Source organism: Polypterus senegalus, chromosome 1 (genome assembly GCF_016835505.1).
Source record: "Polypterus senegalus isolate Bchr_013 chromosome 1, ASM1683550v1, whole genome shotgun sequence".
NCBI classification, from domain to species: domain Eukaryota; kingdom Metazoa; phylum Chordata; class Cladistia; order Polypteriformes; family Polypteridae; genus Polypterus; species Polypterus senegalus.
Window position 1 is genome coordinate 134,281,309 of NC_053154.1, and position 19,070 is coordinate 134,300,378.

Consider the following 19,070-nt stretch of genomic DNA (forward strand, 5'->3'; position numbering starts at 1 on the left):
TTACAAATGGCAAAATTTACAGTTTGGTACATCCTGAGAAAGAAAGCAAGCACTGGTGAACTCCGCAACACAAAAAGACCTGGACGTCCACGAAAGACAACAGTGGTGGATGATCGCAGAATCATTTCCATGGTGAAGAGAAACCCCTTCACAACAGCCAACCAAGTGAACAACACTCTCCAGGGGTAGGCGTATCGATATCCAAGTCTACCATAAAGAGAAGACTACATGAAAGTAAATACAGAGGGTGCACTGCTAGAAGCAAGCCACTCATAAGCCTCAAGAATAGAAAGGCTAGATTGGACTTTGGTAAAGAACATCTAAAAAAGCCAGCACTGTTCTGGAAAAACATTCTTTGGACAGATGAAACCAAGATCAACCTCTACCAGAATGATGGCAAGAAAAAGGTATGGAGAAGGCGTGGAACAGCTCATTATCCAAAGCATACCACATCATCTGTAAAACACGGTGGAGGCAGTGTGATGGATTGGGTGTGCATGGCTACCAGTGGCACTGGGACACTAGTGTTTATTGATGATGTGACACAGGACAGTAGCAGCCGAATGAATTCTGAGGTGTTCTGAGACATACTGTCTGCTCAAATCCAGCTAAATGCAGTCAAATTGATTGGGCGGCGTTTCATGATACAGATGGACAATGACCCAAAACATACAGCCAAAGCAACCCGGGAGTTTATTAAAGTAAAGAAGTGGAAAATTCTTGAATGGCCAAGTCAGTCACCTGATCTCAACCCAATTTAGCATGCATTTCACTTGTTGAAGACTAAACTTCGGACAGAAAGGCCCACAAACAAACAGCAACTGAAAGCCGCTGCAGTAAAGGCCTGGCAGAGCATTAAAAAGGAGGAAACCCAGCATCTGGTGATGTCCATGAGTTCAAAACTTCAGGCTGTCATTGCTAGCAAAGGGTTTTCAACCAAGTATTAGAAATTAACATTTTATTTCCAGTTATTTAATTTGTCCGATTACTTTTCAGCCCCTGAAATGAAGGGATTGTGTTTAAAATTGCTTAAGTTGCCTCACATTTTTATGCAATCTTTCTGTTCAACGCACTGAATTAAAGCTGAAAGTCTGCACTTCAACTGCATCTGAGTTGTTTAATTTCAAATTCATTGTGGTAATGTACAGAACCAAAATTAGAAAAAAAGTTGTCTCTGTCCAAATATTTATGCACCTAACTGTATGTCTGGATGGCTCTTTGAATCTTGACCCCTTTCTGTAAATTGTGGAACTTGGATTTGGGCCAAGCAAAGGACTAACAGGACTAAGCTTATAGCTTTCAGTGTCACTCTTAATTGTGTACCTTTAGCAGTCTTATCTGTGCCAGTTATAGAATATCACACCAGACAGAACACCATGGGCATAGTAACATTTTAAAATGTCTTTTGCAAACCTTTACGAGAATCACCTTAGTCACTGTACAAAGCATATTGCATGTGTTCATAAGTCACATTATTATGCAACTGCAAAATATTTATAAAACATGACAGAAATAGAATGTAAACTGCAATAGAATTAAAAAAAAAAAAAGTTGCCATGTAGTTTGTAGTGGTGACCAAGAAAAAAAATTCTCATGTTTTTGGGGAGGAAGGACATATTTCTGAGATAGAACAGATCCAAAATGGTGACCGATGCTGGACAACAGCAAACAGTATCAAAGCCATGAAGAAAAATAAATAAATTGTTAATTCCAGAAAATTAAAGTAGTCCATTAGTCACACAGGGTCTCCCCTTTGAACTGAAGACCCACCTCTCACTCTCATTCATTGTTCAAGAGTCCTGTTTTCAGTTCAATTGCTAGACATGCAATATTTTAGCAGTACAATTTAAGCATACAACTGGATTTCTTGATATGTGGATTATGCAACATGAGTAATACGACTTCATGAATGTTTGATATGGTTTGCTGTTGTTGTCCAGTGTTGGTCACCACTGAGTTTTGTTCAGAAAATCAGAAATGTTGTCCTTTCTCCATAAAAATATATGATTAAAATGTTTTCACTGCCACCGCTTCAAACTTCATGGTGTGAGTATTCCTCTACAGAAGAAAGAGACATGGAAGACTGTTAACATTTTTAATTCCCATTTAAAAACTTACCAATGACGCTAAAATGGAGCCTCCAATCCAAGAGCTAAATCTGCGTTCCACTGTGGTGTTATTTGCAATTAATTTCAGACGCATGCTCTGCCAAGAGACAAGGGAAAAACAAAACAAAAGCTTAAATGCATGTCCATAATGATATTAATGACTTTAAAAAAATCAAGTTTTGAATAGCATGTATTAGTATACAGTGCAAAGTATTTCATAAAGGTTCTTTGGTTACAAAATTTAAATGTTTTTTGAGACGAAATATACTTACAGGTGGTGTTTTCTGAGACAGCTCTCTGTTTAATCGATCTGTAAAACCTTGTATGAGTGTATTTCCACCAGTCACTATTACACTACCATAAAGTCCCTAATAAAAAAAGCAAGGTAAAGCAATATACATGATTTTATGGGGCTGTGGCCGAGTCAAAATATTTAAAATACGTTTCACAGACAAAACACTGGGCTTTGCATTCAGTAAAAATGTACAATTTTTTATACTATGCTACATGTTTTTGCTAATGTACTTACTGGTCGGATATCAATGTCACACATTCCCACGCTGGTGGTTACAACGTGTCCAACACCGAGCATGGTATTTCCTGACAGACCCTGGAATGCAAACCCAGATCACAGCTTATTTGTCATTGTAATGGGGACATTGGCATAAGGACAACCTTTCTAAGAGTTCAATTCTTATAACAAGTAATACCTTCACATTTGAAGGATCAAATAAGCCTTCAGGGATTTTCAGCCTTTCTGCTCCAAAATCACAGTTATAACCATTTGGTAGCTCATAATGAACAGTGGGCATTTGTGCTGCAACTCTTTTATATATTAAAAAAAAAAAAGTATTAGCATGTTAAAGACAGAAACAAGTCTGAAGAAAGACTAAGAAACTGTATTTACCATAACATTCAATCACAGACATTAAACTGCCTACTATTAAATTGGATTTTAAGGTTATTTCAAAATATAATCTTCACACTCTTCTCCTTTTCAAGTAATGTGGCATTTATCTTGACCACACAAGTTTCACATTTATTATTTTATATTATATACAAGAAAAACAACAAAATAACTATCATGAGACTACTGATTTAATAAAATGATTTTAGCCAGCCACAACCCAAATGCAGAATATTCTGTTTCTCAAATGAAGAATGCATTTGCCAAAAAAGGCAACCATAAACAATTTAATACATCAGGCATCTCATCTAACAGACATTACTGTTCAACAGGGTAAATAAACCAAATCAGTTTTTTTTTTTTTCTTAGAATTCAATGCATAATTATTTTTCTTTACCCTTTTTGAGACCCAAAAAAAAAATCAACATTACACTGCTTAATATCAAATACAGTAGATAACTGTAAGGACATATTAATTTGATAGATAATGATGCCATGTACTTACTGTTCATCATAGGGAGAATCTGACACTTGAAGAACTGACGCTTGGAAATCCTGGATAACATTCTAAATAAACAGACAGACATAGAATGATTTTTTGGTAACACTGAAGTCAAATTGTTTTTGAAAATCATAACCTAAGATACTTGGTATATCATTTTCAGAGTGTCATTGGTTATTATTCTAAAGCAGTATACTCTTTATTCTCTGTGAGGAAGATATTTTCTTAATATTTAAAGATTGTAATTTTGCTTTGACTAAGGAAACAAATAATTAAGAATACCCCAGCAGAAATATCCATACTATTGGTGATTGGCAAAAAAAAAAAAATCTGCAATAGTTGAAAGGTGATCATACCCAAGAATACTTTGACCTGTTCATCTGCTTCAGTCTACTGAAGGTTAAGGCACTGAAGTTAAACAAGTAACCAAAGCGGACTTGTTTTTCACCAAAAAATTAAATCATCAAAAAGGAGGACAGGAATTAAGATGACATCTGGAAAGGTTTCCTGTATATTCAGAAGTACCTGAATGTAGAATTTCAGCTTTTGATGCTGATAAGACATTAGCAAAGCTGAGCAGATCTCTTTGGTTGGTGTTGGGGGTTCTAACTTGTGTACAGTACAAGTTACTGGAGTATTGTATTTAAAGCATCTTTACTCAAGTGAAGCAAACCTACTATCAAAATAAATGTCTTTAAATGTCTCAATACCAAGGGATCTTTCATGACTTAAAATGCTACACACGTGGACAAAATTGTTGGTACCCTTCAGTCAATGAAAGAAAAACTCAAAATGGTCACAGAAATAACTTTAATCTGACAAAAGTAATAATAAATAAAAATTCTATGAAATTTAACCAATGAAAGTCAGACATTGATTTTCAACCATGCTTCAACAGAATTATTTAAAAAAAATAAACTCATGAAACAGGCCTGGACAAAAATGATGGTACCCCTAGAAAAGACTGAAAATAATGTGACCAAAGGGACATGTTAATCCAAGGTGTGTCCACTAATTAGCATCACAGGTGTCTACAATCTTGTAATCAGTCAGTGGACCTATATATAGGGCTCCAGGTAGTCACTGTGTTGTTTGGTGACATGGTGTGTACCACACTCAACATGGACCAGAGGAAGCGAAGGAAAGAGTTGTCTCAGGAGATTAGAAAGAAAATTATAGACAAGCATGTCAAAGGTAAAGGCTATGAGACCATCTCGAAGCAGCTTGATGTTCCTGTGACTACAGTTGCACATTTTATTCAGAAATTTAAGATCCATGGGACTGTAGCCAACCTCCCTGGATGTGGCCGCAGGAGGATAATTGATGACAAATCAAAGAGACGGATAATACGAATGGTAACAAAAGAGCCCAGAAAAACTTCTAAAGAGATCCAAGGTGAACTTCAAGCTCAAGGAACATCAGTGTCAGATCGCACCATCGTTCGTTGTTTGAGCCAAAGTGGACTTCATGGGAGACACCATTGTTGAAAACAAATCATAAAAAAGCCAGACTACATGTGGACAAGCCACAAAGATTCTGGGAGAATGTCCTTTGGACAGAGGAGACAAAAATTGAACTTTTTGCCAAGGCACATCAGCTCTATGTTCACAGACGGAAAAATGAAGCATATCAAGAAAAGAACACTGTCCCTTCTGTGAAACATGGAGGAGGCTCTGTTATGTTCTGGGGTTGCTTTGCTGCATCTGGCACAGGGTGTCTTGAATCTGTGCAGGGTACAATGAAATCTCAAGACTATCAAGGGATTCTAGAGAGAAATGTGCTGGCCAGTGTCAGAAAGCTTGGTCTCAGTCGCAGGGCATGGGTCTTGCAACAGGACAATGACCCAAAACACACAGCTAAAAACACCCAAGAATGGCTAAGAGGAAAACATTGGACTATTCTAAAGTGGCCTTCTATGAGCCCTGACCTCAATCCTATTGAGCATCTTTGGAAAGAGCTGAAACATGCCGTCTGGAAAAGGCACCCTTCAAACCTGAGACAACTGGAGCAGTTTGCTCATGAGGAGTGGGCCAAAATACCTGCTGAGAAGTGCAGAAGTCTCATTGACAGTTACAGGAATCGTTTGATTGCAGTGATTGCCTCAAAAGGTTGTGCAACAAAATATTAAGTTAGGGGTACCATCATTTTTGTCCAGGCCTGTTTCATGAGTTTATTTTTTTAAATAATTCTGTTGAAGCATGGTTGAAAATCAATGTCTTACTTTTATTGGTTAAATTTCATAGAATTTTTATTTATTATTACTTTTGTCAGATTAAAGTTATTTCTGTGACCATTTTGAGTTTTTCTTTCATTGACTGAAGGGTACCAACAATTTTGTCCACGTGTGTATATAAAGCAGGTCTAGGATGGCTGGAATCATTGAATGAGCAACTGAAACAGCACCTCAGTTTGAAAGTGCTTCTTCCTACACTGACACCATATTTTAAGTGAATGCTGCACCAATGGATTTGTCTAATCATGTGTGCACAGTTGAGCTTCACCTCTTTTGAAGTGCATATACTAACAACCTAGAAATAAAATTAGTAAATATTGGAATGCCACACCCCACTCTGTTTTAGCTCTTTTCAAAACAGTTCATGTGTAATGCAAAAGGACCATGTAAAAAAGACAAGGCAGCAATTACCATATATACTCGCATTCAAAGTTCTCCCACGGATAAGTCCGGGCATGATTTTACTGTATAATTTTTGATATTTTATAATGTCGGTTGTAGAAGTCGGATGCAGAAAACTCACTTTATTGGTCCAAGAAGTTATGATATGCTGAGAGAGTAACGATGGAACACACTGCCTCTCTTTTCTATGTATTGTGCCTATGTGACGACACGGTAATACCCAAACTATTCTGAAGCAACCTTTGCACCGTTTTGTGGATCTCACACCCTCATACACCTTTATCATAAGAGCATCCCATATCACGATGGAGCGTTCGATCAGAAAAAAAAATATGAAGCTGGTTTTAAATTAAAAGTTCTCGAAGTGGCAAAAAAAGAAAAAAAAAATTTCGGTAACCACGCTGCTGCAACAAAATTCAATGTGTCTGAAACTGGTGCGAGATTGGAGGAGGGAAGAATATGTGTGTATATTAAAAAAAAAAAAATTACGCACCTGCCTGATTTTGTTTGAACAATTATTGCACGCTTTCTGTAAATCCAATAAACTTCATTTCACGTCTCAAATATCACTGTGTGCGTCTCCTATGTGATATATTTAACTGACATTTTTTATCGTAACAACCAACGATTTATACAGGAAAATAATGACTATTAACAAGGTTGCCCAAACTTTTGCATCCCACTGTATTTAAAATGTTCTGAGACAAATCACAGTAAAGCGATCCAAGTTTAGTTTGATGTACAAGACTAATCAGTGGGAAATTTCAAAACTTGACTTGATGATGTTGTTTTGGAGGAATTGGGTGAATAGGATTAGCCAGCTTTTTGGGCTAAATGACTGGTTCTAATCAGAAGTTTTTCTAATGTTTATATAGAGTGGACATTTTTTATATTTCTACATTGCATTCTATTTCTGTTTCTAATAAATAACCAAAACTGCTCCAAATCTCCACAAAGCCAGATTACACCTAGTAAAATAGCATTAAGATATTAATTTTTTTTCTCTTTTTGACCAAGCATATACAGCTAAATTCCGTTACAACAAACTCCCAAACACCTAAAAAATACTTCATTGTAATGAAATTTTCGTAGTAATGAGATTCTGTATTTGTCACTAAAGTGCTTTCTTTAACTTGTGTCCAGGCATTTGCAATCATTTCAGTAGCTTCTTTCGCATAAATTTTAATCTCCTGTCTACAAGTTATGCTGATGAGAATTTTTCTCAGCATTTCCTTGCCATAATAAACTTCCAGGGTGCAAATGATGCCCAAATCCAATGGCTGAAGCACTGCTGTGCGATTGGGTGGGAGGAATTCAATGCAAACATTATCTAAATGTGGAAGCATGTTGTGGGCAGCACAGTTATCAATCAAAAGCCGAATCATCCTTTTCTTCATATTGTGAGGTTTCTGAACTCTTTTGGGATTCCCCCCCCCCACACAAAGGGAATGACACGCTGAAGTGCGTCCCAAAATGCAATTGCCACGTCTGTAGAAGATTTTTTGTCCGTTGCCGGGACCGGGCAACAACAGGCTCACATCGCTGCAGTGAAGCGCTACAGAAGCGAATCATAAAAGATCGGGGTCCCGCTATAAGTCCCTGTCTTGCACCCCAAAACACGAGGCTGAGTCTCAGTACTTTAGCAAAACCAGCTTTACTCAGCTTGAAACAGGAACAGCAGAGTTATTTATTGTAGCGGGATCTGCCACTCTGTTATACACAGACACAGCAGTCAGGCAGGGTGTTGGATAGGTTAGTGGCCAAGTAATCCTGTTCCCTGGATTTACAATGTACCTAGCATCACCCATCGAGATCTTTTCTGTTTGCTTTCGTGAAGAGCCGCATCAGAGCTGTGAGCCTGCTGTTGCCCCAGCAACAGATAAACAGTCTTCCACAGACACGGTGATCGCACTTCGGGACACTGTTCGCCGTGTCGTCCCGTTGGGTGAGGTCTCAAGAGAGTTTAGAAACGAGTGCCGCATTAATAAGAATGTTTCTTTATCGAGCATCACTGAACCACATAAAAACTGCTTTTTTGGCGTCTTCAAATGCAGCAGTTCACATAAATTTGCAACCCGAAATTTTTCTTCTTTTTTGCTCGGCCTTTCAAGGAAGTTGATAATGTCGATGGCAAAATTCTGAGTTCTCTGGCAACTTCTTTTTTATTTTTGACGCAATGGAGAGCTGCAAAAATGTGAAGTTTTTTTTTTCCTAATATGAACTGTTATTTTTGTCTGCCATATCTATAGGAGTGTGACGAGTTAAATTCCAATGGATGTTTTTCAAATGTTGATGAGCAATAAGCAAAAGGTATCACTGAAAACCACAGAAAACAAAAACAGTATGAAGTAAAAAAAAAAATTACAGTGTTTCTGTTTGGGGGATTGTTGTGCACAACTGAGCTGCGGCCACAGAACTATATGCTCTGTGGATGATTCATTCAGGCGTTTCAAGGTCTTTTGGGCACTTCGTTGTAATGAAAGCATCTGCTGAATGTATTTCGTAGTAACAAGATTTCTACAGACTCGTGTCATATAGGGAAACTGTCGGGACCGTAAAAATACTTTGTTGTAAAGATATTCATTATAATGGAATTTTACCTGTACTTTTAATTTTACTAAGAAATAATACAGTTTACTTGCATTACACATGTAGTTATGCCACGTCCTTGTGACTTGAGGTAGTTTTTCTTTTTTCTTCCAGCTGGCGGAGGCTCCTTCACGCACAGGTTCCTACAAAAATCCAATGTTAACTGGTATCTTGTTAGCTTAAACAAATTTATACTGGACAATATAGAAATGAAAACAGATTTAGTCCATACAAAAAGGTACAAACGACTTAAAATTTAAAACAAAGAAAACTTTTACAAAAGGCAAAATTAAGTCTTCAAGTGCATACAGGAAGAGGCCATTATTAGAATTCCAGTCTTTGGCAAGACACATAAGCCACCCATTTTCCTAGCCTACACTTTGAGGTACCTCCCTTCTAAAATTGTGCTTTGAAGGTGGTTTTACTAAGGAAAAGCCATATACTGTACATACAGTTAGGTCCATAAACATTTGGACAGAAACAACTTTTTTCTAATGTTGGTTCTGTACATTACCACAATGAATTTTAAATGAAACAACTCAGATGCAGCTGAAGTGCAGACTTTCAGCTTTATTTTAGTGGGTTGAACAAAAAGATTGGATAAAAATGTGAGGCAACTAAAGCATTTATTTTAAAAAAAAAACATAATCCCTTCATTTCAGGGGCTCAAAAGTAATTGGACAATTGACTCAAAGGATATTTCATGGGCAGGTGTGGGCAAGTCCGTCGTTATGTCATTATCAATTAAGCAGATAAAAGGCCTGGAGTTAATTGGAGGTGTGGTGCTCGCATGTGGAAGATTTTGCTGTGAACAGACAACATGCGGTCAAAGGAGCTCTCCATGCAGGTGAAAGAAGCCATCCTTAAGCTGCGAAAACAGAAAAAACCCATCCGAGACATTGCTACAATATTATGAGTGGCAAAATCTACAGTTTGGTACATCCTGAGAAAGAAAGCAAGCCACTCATAAGCCTCAAGAATAGAAAGGCTAGATTGGACTTTGCTAAAGAACATCTAAAAAAGCCAGCACAGTTCTGGAAAAACATTCTTTAGAGAGATGAAACCAAAATCAACCTCTACCAGAATGATAGCAAGAAAACAGCATGGAGATGGCGTGGAAGAGCTCATTATCCAAAGCATACCACATCATCTGTAAAACACGGTGGAGGCAGTGTGATGGCTTGGGCATGCTTGGCTGCCAGTGGCACTGTTTATTGATGAGGTGACACAGGACAGAAGCAGCTGAATGAATTCTGAGGTGTTCTGAGACATACTGTCTGCTCAAATCCAGCTAAATGCAGTCAAATTGATTGGGTGGCGTTTCATGATACAGATGGACAATGACCCAAAACATACAGCCAAAGCAACCCAGGAGTTTATTAAAGCAAAGAAGTGGAAAATTCTTGAATGGCCAAGTCAGTCACCTGATCTCAACCCAATTTAGCATGCATTTCACTTGTTGGACTAAACTTCGGACAGAAAGGCCCACAGACAAACAGCAACTGAAAGCTGCTGCAGTAAAGGCCTGGCAGAGCATTAAAAAGGAGGAAACCCAGCATCTGGTGATGTCCATGAGTTCAAGACTTCAGGCTGTCATTGCCAGCAAAGGGTTTTCAACCAAGTATTAGAAATTAACATTTTATTTCCAGTTATTTAATTTGTCCAATTACTTTTGAGCCCCTGAAATGAAGGGATTGTGTTAAAAATGCTTTAGTTGCCTCACATTTTTATGCAATCTTTTTGTTCAACCCACTGAATTAAAGCTGAAAGTCTGCACTTCAACTTCATCTGAGTTGTTTAATTTAAAATTCATTGTGGTAATGTACAGAACCAAAATTAGAAAAAAGTTGTCTCTGTCCAAATATTTATGGACCTAACAATATCAGATGAGCAGTTCAGGACATTCAGGATTAAAATCTAGCAGTGATTCATGGATATGTAGGCAGCTGTAAACTTATAGTATATATAACCAATGGAAACAATGTAAAGTTAATATTATTAAACAGTACAAGGAAACTCATTACTATGAGAGCAGGTAAACACCATCAGTATTCCCAAATCCCAAACACTTCCAAAGTTAACTAGTTATACAACACTACACAGTAAGTGTAAACATGCTAAATTTGCCTCAAACAGATCAAACTATTTGTCCTAAGGGGAAATTCTACTTAACAGAATCTCAGTAAATATAACAAACACTAAAAAAAAGTAGAAAAAAAACATCTGGTTTGGCTAATAAGTGAGCAGTCACAGTGAGGCATAAAAAGGTGTAGTGCTGTAGGAATGGCTGTTTTATTAAATGTCATCTTTTCAAAAAACTGTACTTGAAGCCAACATAAACTGTACAGCAATGACCTTCAGTTACAATGGTACTGATGGCACAGAAACCAGCATTTCAAACCAGAGATCACAGCACAAGGTCAATACTTAAAAAGGCAAAGATCATCAACCAAATCTTACCTTTGATGCAATCATGTATGGGGGAACAATTTCAACACCTAGCTCCTGAAACAGCTCTCTACACTGCATGCTGATAAAATCTCCAGCCAGAGGTGACTTGACAATACCTGAAAGGAAAGCATAATTTATTTTCTAATGCAACTGTATATAAAATGTTTCACAAAGTAATAGCATCCAGCTTCAGCCTTACAAAACCACTGAATTGTTGCCAGGCATATGAAGGGCAACTACTGTAACATTAGATCATTTTTTAAGGTGTATCACAGCTACCATATCCTTTCCAAAAATACATCTTAGAAAGTGTGACTTCCAATGTTCAATATAAACGCAATAGTTGATGGAACTGCACACCTCTGACCTGTTAACACTAGAATCCCTGAAGCCTAAGAATAAACTCAATCCCAGCCCACATTAAATCCCTTCACACCTCTCCATCAGTCTTTTGTTTTGTAAATGTATCGATCAGCACAAACAGCAAGTAGCCTGCTGTTCCATTCCCCGCCTTGATGGAGCTCAACTTGGGCAAACGTTCTCCCAGCTCAAACCAAGGATCCTTATCTGCATGCGAGGTGAGGTACCTGGAGTTGTATAGGGTAAATAATACAGTATATCGTTATTTAGAATACATGCATTTCATGTGTGTTACATGTCTACAATGATCTGGGTAAGCGTAGGATGAAAGGAAATGTGAGAAATGCTGAACACCCACCTAAAAAAAAAAAGCAGAAACCTTTTCCATGTTATACTAATAACGTGAAGTGTATAATGTTAATGAAGACTTAAGTCCAAACCTCAAATAAATCCATGTGCTTTTATTCAAGAATATAGCCAAAGGGAGGAGAGGAAGGAGGAAAAAAAAAAAAGCATTCAATTTGCATGTGACTGTCGAGGAGTTAAAAACTCAATCTCAAATGTCAAACAACAGGGAGTTTACATGTATTCTTGAATGGTGCAGAGATAAGAGATGTTGCCTTATAACCTAAAGGTCCTGGCTTCAAGACTGGGCACGCTGCGTTTTGAGTTGTGAGCTGCTATTATTAATTTTCATTATTTTTTCTACAATATAATAAAAACATACATTTGATTTCAGTCTGTAACACCCGGTGTAAATTTTGCCTACTTGTAAAAGTTACCGCCTGTTTTTTTCTTATTCAGTTTCATTCTCACAGTGACGTTCACATGGTACAACGAACTTGCCTCTCCCTCTCCGAGTTGATGGCATTTATCTCCATTCTTTTTCACAACAGTAGCGCTGTGGCTGATGCCTGCTCAGAACTGTTTGTTGTACTAGCAATCAAAGATACAATGTCCCGTGACCGCTATCAGACTGGACAAAGGCATGGCCGTAGCAACAGAAAGCTTCTTCACAGAGCTTTGCTGACTAATAAAACTTTTGCATTGCAACGCAACTCTGCTTGGCACCATAAGTAAAATGGGACTTCCACCTGCAGCTAAAGTCACTTTACTATGCAGGCAATTCACCATGCTAGTGTTTAGGTCTGGCATCGCCGTGCTGACATTGTACGCACCCAAACTTTACACTGGCTGTTACAGACTGAAATCAAAGGCTTCTTCACATCATTATTAGTATAACATGGAAAATGTTTCTGCTTTAGGTATCTGTTCAGCATTTCTTGCATTTCCTTTCATCCTACACTTACAATATATCGTTATTTGGGAAACATGCATTTCATGCGTGTTCCATGTCTACAAAGATCCAAGTATTATTTACCCTATAAAACTCCAGGTCTCTCGCCCCACACGCAGATAAGAAGCCTTGGCTTGAGCTCCGTCAAGGCGGGGAATGGGACAGCAGGCTGCTTGCGCTGATTGACACATTTACAAAACATTGATGGAGAGGTGTGAAGGCATTTAAGGTGGGCCAGGATTAACAGAGTTTTTCGTAGGCTTCAGGGATTCTAGTGTTAAAAACCTGTAAAGGAAGACTATTGCCTTGTTTTCTTGATGAAATGCCAAAAGGCAGCAAGTCAATGACACAATGGAAGGTTTGAACAGAACAAGAACACCACAACTTAATTCATAAAACTCAAGTCATGGATGTAGCTAATATACTTTGCAGTATGGGAAAACAGCATTTTCCACACAATCTATGTCTGTGTTTTCTTAATTTTCAAGCAATTTTCAAATTCTTTTAATTAAAAAAAAAATCTGTTAAAGAGAACCAAATTGTTAATCCATTACCAAAAGTCACATTGAAAAAGCTTTGAAACACTGGTAACCAACCCAATGCAAGTGCCTTCTGAAAACTAATATTTTAGAAAAGGTCAACTTTACCTTTATTATTACAGAAAAGAATAATAATCACTTACTAGCAAATCAGTTTGTGTAGATTTTTTATTATTATCTTTTATTGAGTTTATTAAAAGCATCTAATGTTTCATACAATCAAATCAAACTTAAAACTTAATTCAATGCAACCCCCACCCATGAGAAAGAGAGGAAGGCCAACAGTCAGAGTAAAACACAGAGTAGTAAAGAGGGAAAGGAGTCCCTTCCCCACCAATTTAAATGCTTATTCTAAAATGTTAATGAGAATTTGATTTTTTTCCAATTTCAAATAGTAAATCAGATCAGTTATCCAATGGCTTAAAAGATGGGTGAGAATTCTTCCACTTGAGCAAGATTAAGTCTATGTGCTAATAGTGAAGTAAAGACAATTACAGTTTGTTTGTCCTTCTCCAGACCATCTGGGATTACACCTAACACAGCTGTTAATGGATTGTGACACCAAGGCTGTCTGATAAGCAATTAAAACTTTTTGTCCAGAATGATGTTAATTTGGAACACACCCAAAAACACGTGGCCTAGTGAGGCTGGAGCTCAACTGCAACATTTGCAGGTTGGATCATGCCCTACAAACATTTTGGACAATTTTAAATGAGATAGATTTGCTCAATAAAAGATTTTAAGTTGAATAATTGTATACTTTGTGCATATGGAGCTGAAGTGAAATCTGTGTCTAGCTGCTTTCCACTCCTTTTCTGAAATATTCAGTATATTCCTTTTCCCACTGTACTCTGGGATCATTAAAAGGAAGGGACTTTAAAATGGTTTTATATATTATAGAAATACTGTCCGAGTCTTCAAGACTGATCAATATTTCTTCTGGAATAGAAATTGGTGGGAGTGGTGGAAAATTGGGCGGATTTCGTTTAGCAAAGTTTCCAATTTGATGATAGTAGAAAAATTGTTGATGGAAAGACAGATTTGGAATGTAATTGTTCGTAGGATGCAAAGACATTATTTATATACAAATCTCTAAATTATTTAATCCCATACATTTTCCAAACATTCAAAATTGCAGGCCTGAGAGGGTGGAAAAAGGTGTACAGTGATGCCTCGCTATATCGCGCTTCGACTTTCGCAGCTTCACTCCATCGCAGATTTTAAATGTAAGCATATCTAAATATATATAACGGATTTTTCGCTGGTTCGCGGATTTCTGTGGACAATAGGTCTTTTAATTTATGGTACATGCTTTCTCAGTTTGTTTGCCCAGTTGATTTCATACAAGGGACACCATTGGCGGATGGCTTAGAAGCTACCCAATCAGAGCATGTATTACGTATTAAATAAAACTCCTCAATACTATACGATATGCTTCCCGCGCGGTGCTCGATTATTTGCCTGTCTGTCTGTCTGTCTGTCTGTCTGTCACTCACTCTCTGCGCCTGACGGAGGGGGTGTGAGCAGAGGGGCTGTTTGCACAGAGGCGGTTTGCCTAGAGGATACAGACGCTCCTCTAAAAAAATGCTGCTTTATCACGCATACTTAAAAGCCCAAAAGCATGTATTGATTTTTTGATTGTTTGCTTTTCTCTCTCTGTCTGACATTCTCTGCTCCTTACACGCATTCTTTGAAGAGGAAGATATGTTTGCATTCTTTTAATTGTGAGAAAGAACTGTCATCTCTGTCTTGTCATGGAGCACAGTTTAAACTTTTGACTAAAGGGCGTTATTTCATGCCTAGAGGGCTCTAATTATGTTATCAGTGTGGGAGAGTTTAAGGGCTTAAAATATATAAAAATAACCATACAAACATATGGTTTCTACTTCGCGGATTTTCATCTATCGCGGGGGGTTCTGGAACGCAACCCCCGCGATCGAGGAGGGATTACTGTATCATCATGTAGAGCTGCCACAGATAAAATATTCTCCAACTTGAAGTACTTTCTACATTGGTTCCATTTTCTAAACAAATGAAGGACAATTGGGTTGTTAGTAGATTGACAATACTGTACTTGTATTTATTTACTGATGTACAAAGCAAGGAATATAAGGTACTGCAGGATTTCATTTCTATTGCAGGCCAAGCTAGTGTGTGTTTATCTATTTGTGTCAATCTCCAGGTTTTTATAGCTTGTATATTTGCCACCCTGTAATAAAACTGAAAATTAGGTAGACCCATGCCACCTTATGATTTAGGTCGTTGTAGGGTCACCCTTTGGATGCGCGGATGTTTCAGATTCCAAATAAATTATGATTGAGTCCAATTTCTTAATTTGTGAATGCTCGTGAGATCTAAGAAGAGACCAGCTTAAGATTTGTTTCCGCTTACTCAAGCACCAGAAACACTGGAATTTGCAATTAAGGTCCCATTATGTTTTTATTTAAAAATCCTAAACTGGGGAGAGTTAAAATTAAGCTTGGGTGATATATTGTTGCAATATTTCCCATTGTGACCCACAATATTTTTGCTTCGAGATGGTGATTGGTAATTGTGTACTTGTGCATGCTCGAAAAAAATGTGGATAATGTCCAGAATTAGACAAGGTGAACATATAACTAAGTATTAGCAATCGCTAGTCAGCTATTTAAAGACGGCTGATTTGGTTGCAAAAAAGAAAAACTACTACCGCTATTTGGCACTTTGTGTGGTTTTAAGCCAGATGAAAAAGGAGTGCCGACAAATTTAAACAAAGTCATTTGCTGAAAAGATGCAACAACAAAAGATGGCAACATAATGAATCTATACTCTCATCTCAGACTACATCACCCACCTGAAATCGCAAAGACAAGTAAGGCTAATCTGACATCATGTTCAAAACCATCGCGTTCAGAGGTTTCATGTGAGCATTCCAAAACTCAGATCCAGATACAACCAACTATTATCAGAGCATTTGCAAAAAGCACCAAATTACAAATGTGAGAGTTCAAGGTGGAAAGAATGCACAAACACAATCACAAGAATACATTTCAAAAGAAATGCTGTGTTTGCGCACAGTGGACAAAGCCTCTTTCAAGGATATGCTTAACACATTTGACCTTGATCCCAAGATGGAAGTACTTTGCAAAAACTGCTGTCTGGAGTCATTACAATAAAGTTCGCTCAGAGGTGTAAGCAGGAATCAAGAAGGTGGATCTTGACGTGGTCCAGTGTGAATATGGAGCTGTACATGTTGACCACTGTTCACTTCACAAACCCTGATTGAAAACTACAGTGAAAGTGTCTCCAAACAGCAGCACACTACAGGAAATCTGGCTGATTGACTGCACACTACACTTAATAAATGGAATGTTGAAGATAAATAAATAAATAAATTAGCCTGTGTTACAATGGATTATGCAGCAAATAGAACTGCAGCTGTAAGACAGCTGGGCTGGCCTTCACTTAATTGTTTTGGCCATAATCTTGACGTTACAGTGACAAATATAGCCAACATTAAAAGTACCATTGATCACACTCTTGTTGCATGTTACATCATCACAAGGGCGTTTTCACATAGCTGCCAAAGAAGGAAAGATTTTCTAACCGCTCAAGTTGAACTTGGCCTGCCAGAGAAGTCGCTCATTATGGTAAGCTGTTGGTAAATTAAACTTAAAGGGCAATGGGGAGTAAAAGAACAAAGTAAATGATGTGCCTTCCGAGTCGGGACCGGGCACAAATATGTAAATGACAGCTGCTTTGAGCACTTTGGGTGGTAGAGATTAGCAAACAGAGAGAAAAAACAAAAAACAAAAAAAAACAAACAGTGCCAAGCTGGACATTGTCACATTGTTGTTCAGTTTTGGTAATGGTGACAAGCTTGAGTGAAAAGGAAAGTTAAGTCTTCTTCCAAAGCCATAACGATAAGAGGTTCATAAATAGCTTATTGTTTTTAGTGTTGTTTCAAAAAAAAGATAGTTCACCATTAAATCTGCAACATCAAGAGTCTGTGAAGTTCCGTATTTCTCACCTGGTTTGGGGCATTACAATGTTTCTTAATTTATAAGTAGTCTTGTTAAGTAGGATACTTAGCCTAAAGATAATGTGACTTTTGTAAAACACATTTACATATGATGCACTTTTATACATGGGATAAAATATTTCCACAATCTGATGGCCGAATCATTGTTTATTTTGAAGATGGTAAAACCATGATTTTTATATAGCCTGGCCTACTCTTAAAGTAAATTACAATACTAATCTAAAGACTTTGTGCCCTCTTCGTAGGTTTGTGCGACTTGCTAGGGCGCAAAACATATGATATTAGAGAGTATCCTGGAGCAGGCATCAGCCATCAGGCATGTTTTAGTGGATGACAGGTGGGCACCTGCTCTCACATGGCAAGATATTACTGTATTAAAGTAGATGAATGCTGCCATAAAGCCTGTTTCAGAACTGACAAATGTTTTGTCAGGGGAAGACTGTCTAACAGTTTTTGTTAGCCAAAGAGGGTGGGACTGAATTAACCAAAGACATTAAAGCTGGTGTGTTGAATAAACTTAATGCAAATGTATGACAATGATGCGACACAGGAAATAATGTGCAGTGCCACCTGTTTGGATCCATGCTACTGCAGTGACCATAACAAAATTTTTTTAACAGACTCAGGATAAAATAAAGCAGGAGATTACTGCTCTGTCACTGCAGACAGTGTCGATCAGAGTCAGAAATGAAGACAAACGTGAACAACAGTCACCACGAAAAAAAGAAAAAACTCTTGGCAGTCTGCTTGGAAAAAGTAAAGAAATGGGCATTACTAACATCAGGAGGAAATGATTGCAGCCAAAATAAGAAACTAAAGCAGAAGAATCTGTAATTTGCGGTGAAGAGGACCCCTTTATGTGGTTGTGACACAATGAAAGACAATTCCCCCAATGGCCAAATTAGCACAAAAGTAGATAGATAGATACTATATTATACCCCAAGGGGAAATTCACAGTCCAGAAAGAGCATACTGATAAAAACAGTATTAATTAAACAGCAATAAAAGAGCAGTGCAAGTTAAAAAATGCAAGGTGGAGAGTGTGAGGCAGGCATAACAGTCTATAATCTTGTGTAGTGTTAATGTTTACCCCCCTGGGTGGAACTGAAGAGTCGCATAGTATGGGGGAGGAACTATCTCCTCAGTCGCTGCTCTGCTGTCTGGAGATGATCCTGTTCAGTGGATGCAGTGGATTTTCCATTATTGACAGGAGCCTGCTTAGTGCCCATCGCTCTGCCACGGATGTCAAACTGTCCAGCTCCGTGCCTACAATAGAGCCTGCCTTCCTCACCAGTTTATCCAGGTATGAAGTGTCCCTCTTCTTTAAGCTGCCTCCCTAGCACACCACCGCGTAGAGAGCACTCGCCACAACTGTCTGATAGAACATCTGCAGCATCTTATTGCAGATGTTGAAGGACGCCAGCCTTCTAAGGAAGTATAGTTGGCTCTGTCCTCTCTTGCACAGAGCCAGTATTGGCAGTCCAGTCCAATTTATCATCTAGCTGCACTCCCAGGTATTTATAGGTCTGTACCCTCTGCACACAGTCACCTCTGATAATCACAGGGTCCGGGAGGGGCCTGGGCATCCTAAAATCCCCCACCAGCTCCTTGCTTTTGCTGGTATTCAGGTGTAGGTGGTTTGAGTCACACCATTTAACAAA

At 38.1% G+C, this 19,070-nt stretch overlaps 1 protein-coding gene across 2 annotated transcripts in view; it reads right to left on the reverse strand.

Moving 5' to 3' along the window:
• actl6a (actin-like 6A) overlaps positions 1-19,070 on the reverse strand; it is a 54,217-nt gene that overhangs the window by 1,487 nt on the left and 33,660 nt on the right. For both annotated transcript variants that reach the window (XM_039758617.1, XM_039758626.1), the window contains 7 exons: positions 11,202-11,308; positions 8,795-8,884; positions 3,521-3,582; positions 2,819-2,933; positions 2,638-2,718; positions 2,381-2,476; positions 2,119-2,205 (listed from right to left, as the gene is read on the reverse strand). In XM_039758617.1, the coding sequence (XP_039614551.1) occupies positions 2,119-2,205; positions 2,381-2,476; positions 2,638-2,718; positions 2,819-2,933; positions 3,521-3,582; positions 8,795-8,884; positions 11,202-11,308 (638 nt within the window). The remainder of the gene's footprint in view (positions 1-2,118; positions 2,206-2,380; positions 2,477-2,637; positions 2,719-2,818; positions 2,934-3,520; positions 3,583-8,794; positions 8,885-11,201; positions 11,309-19,070) is intronic.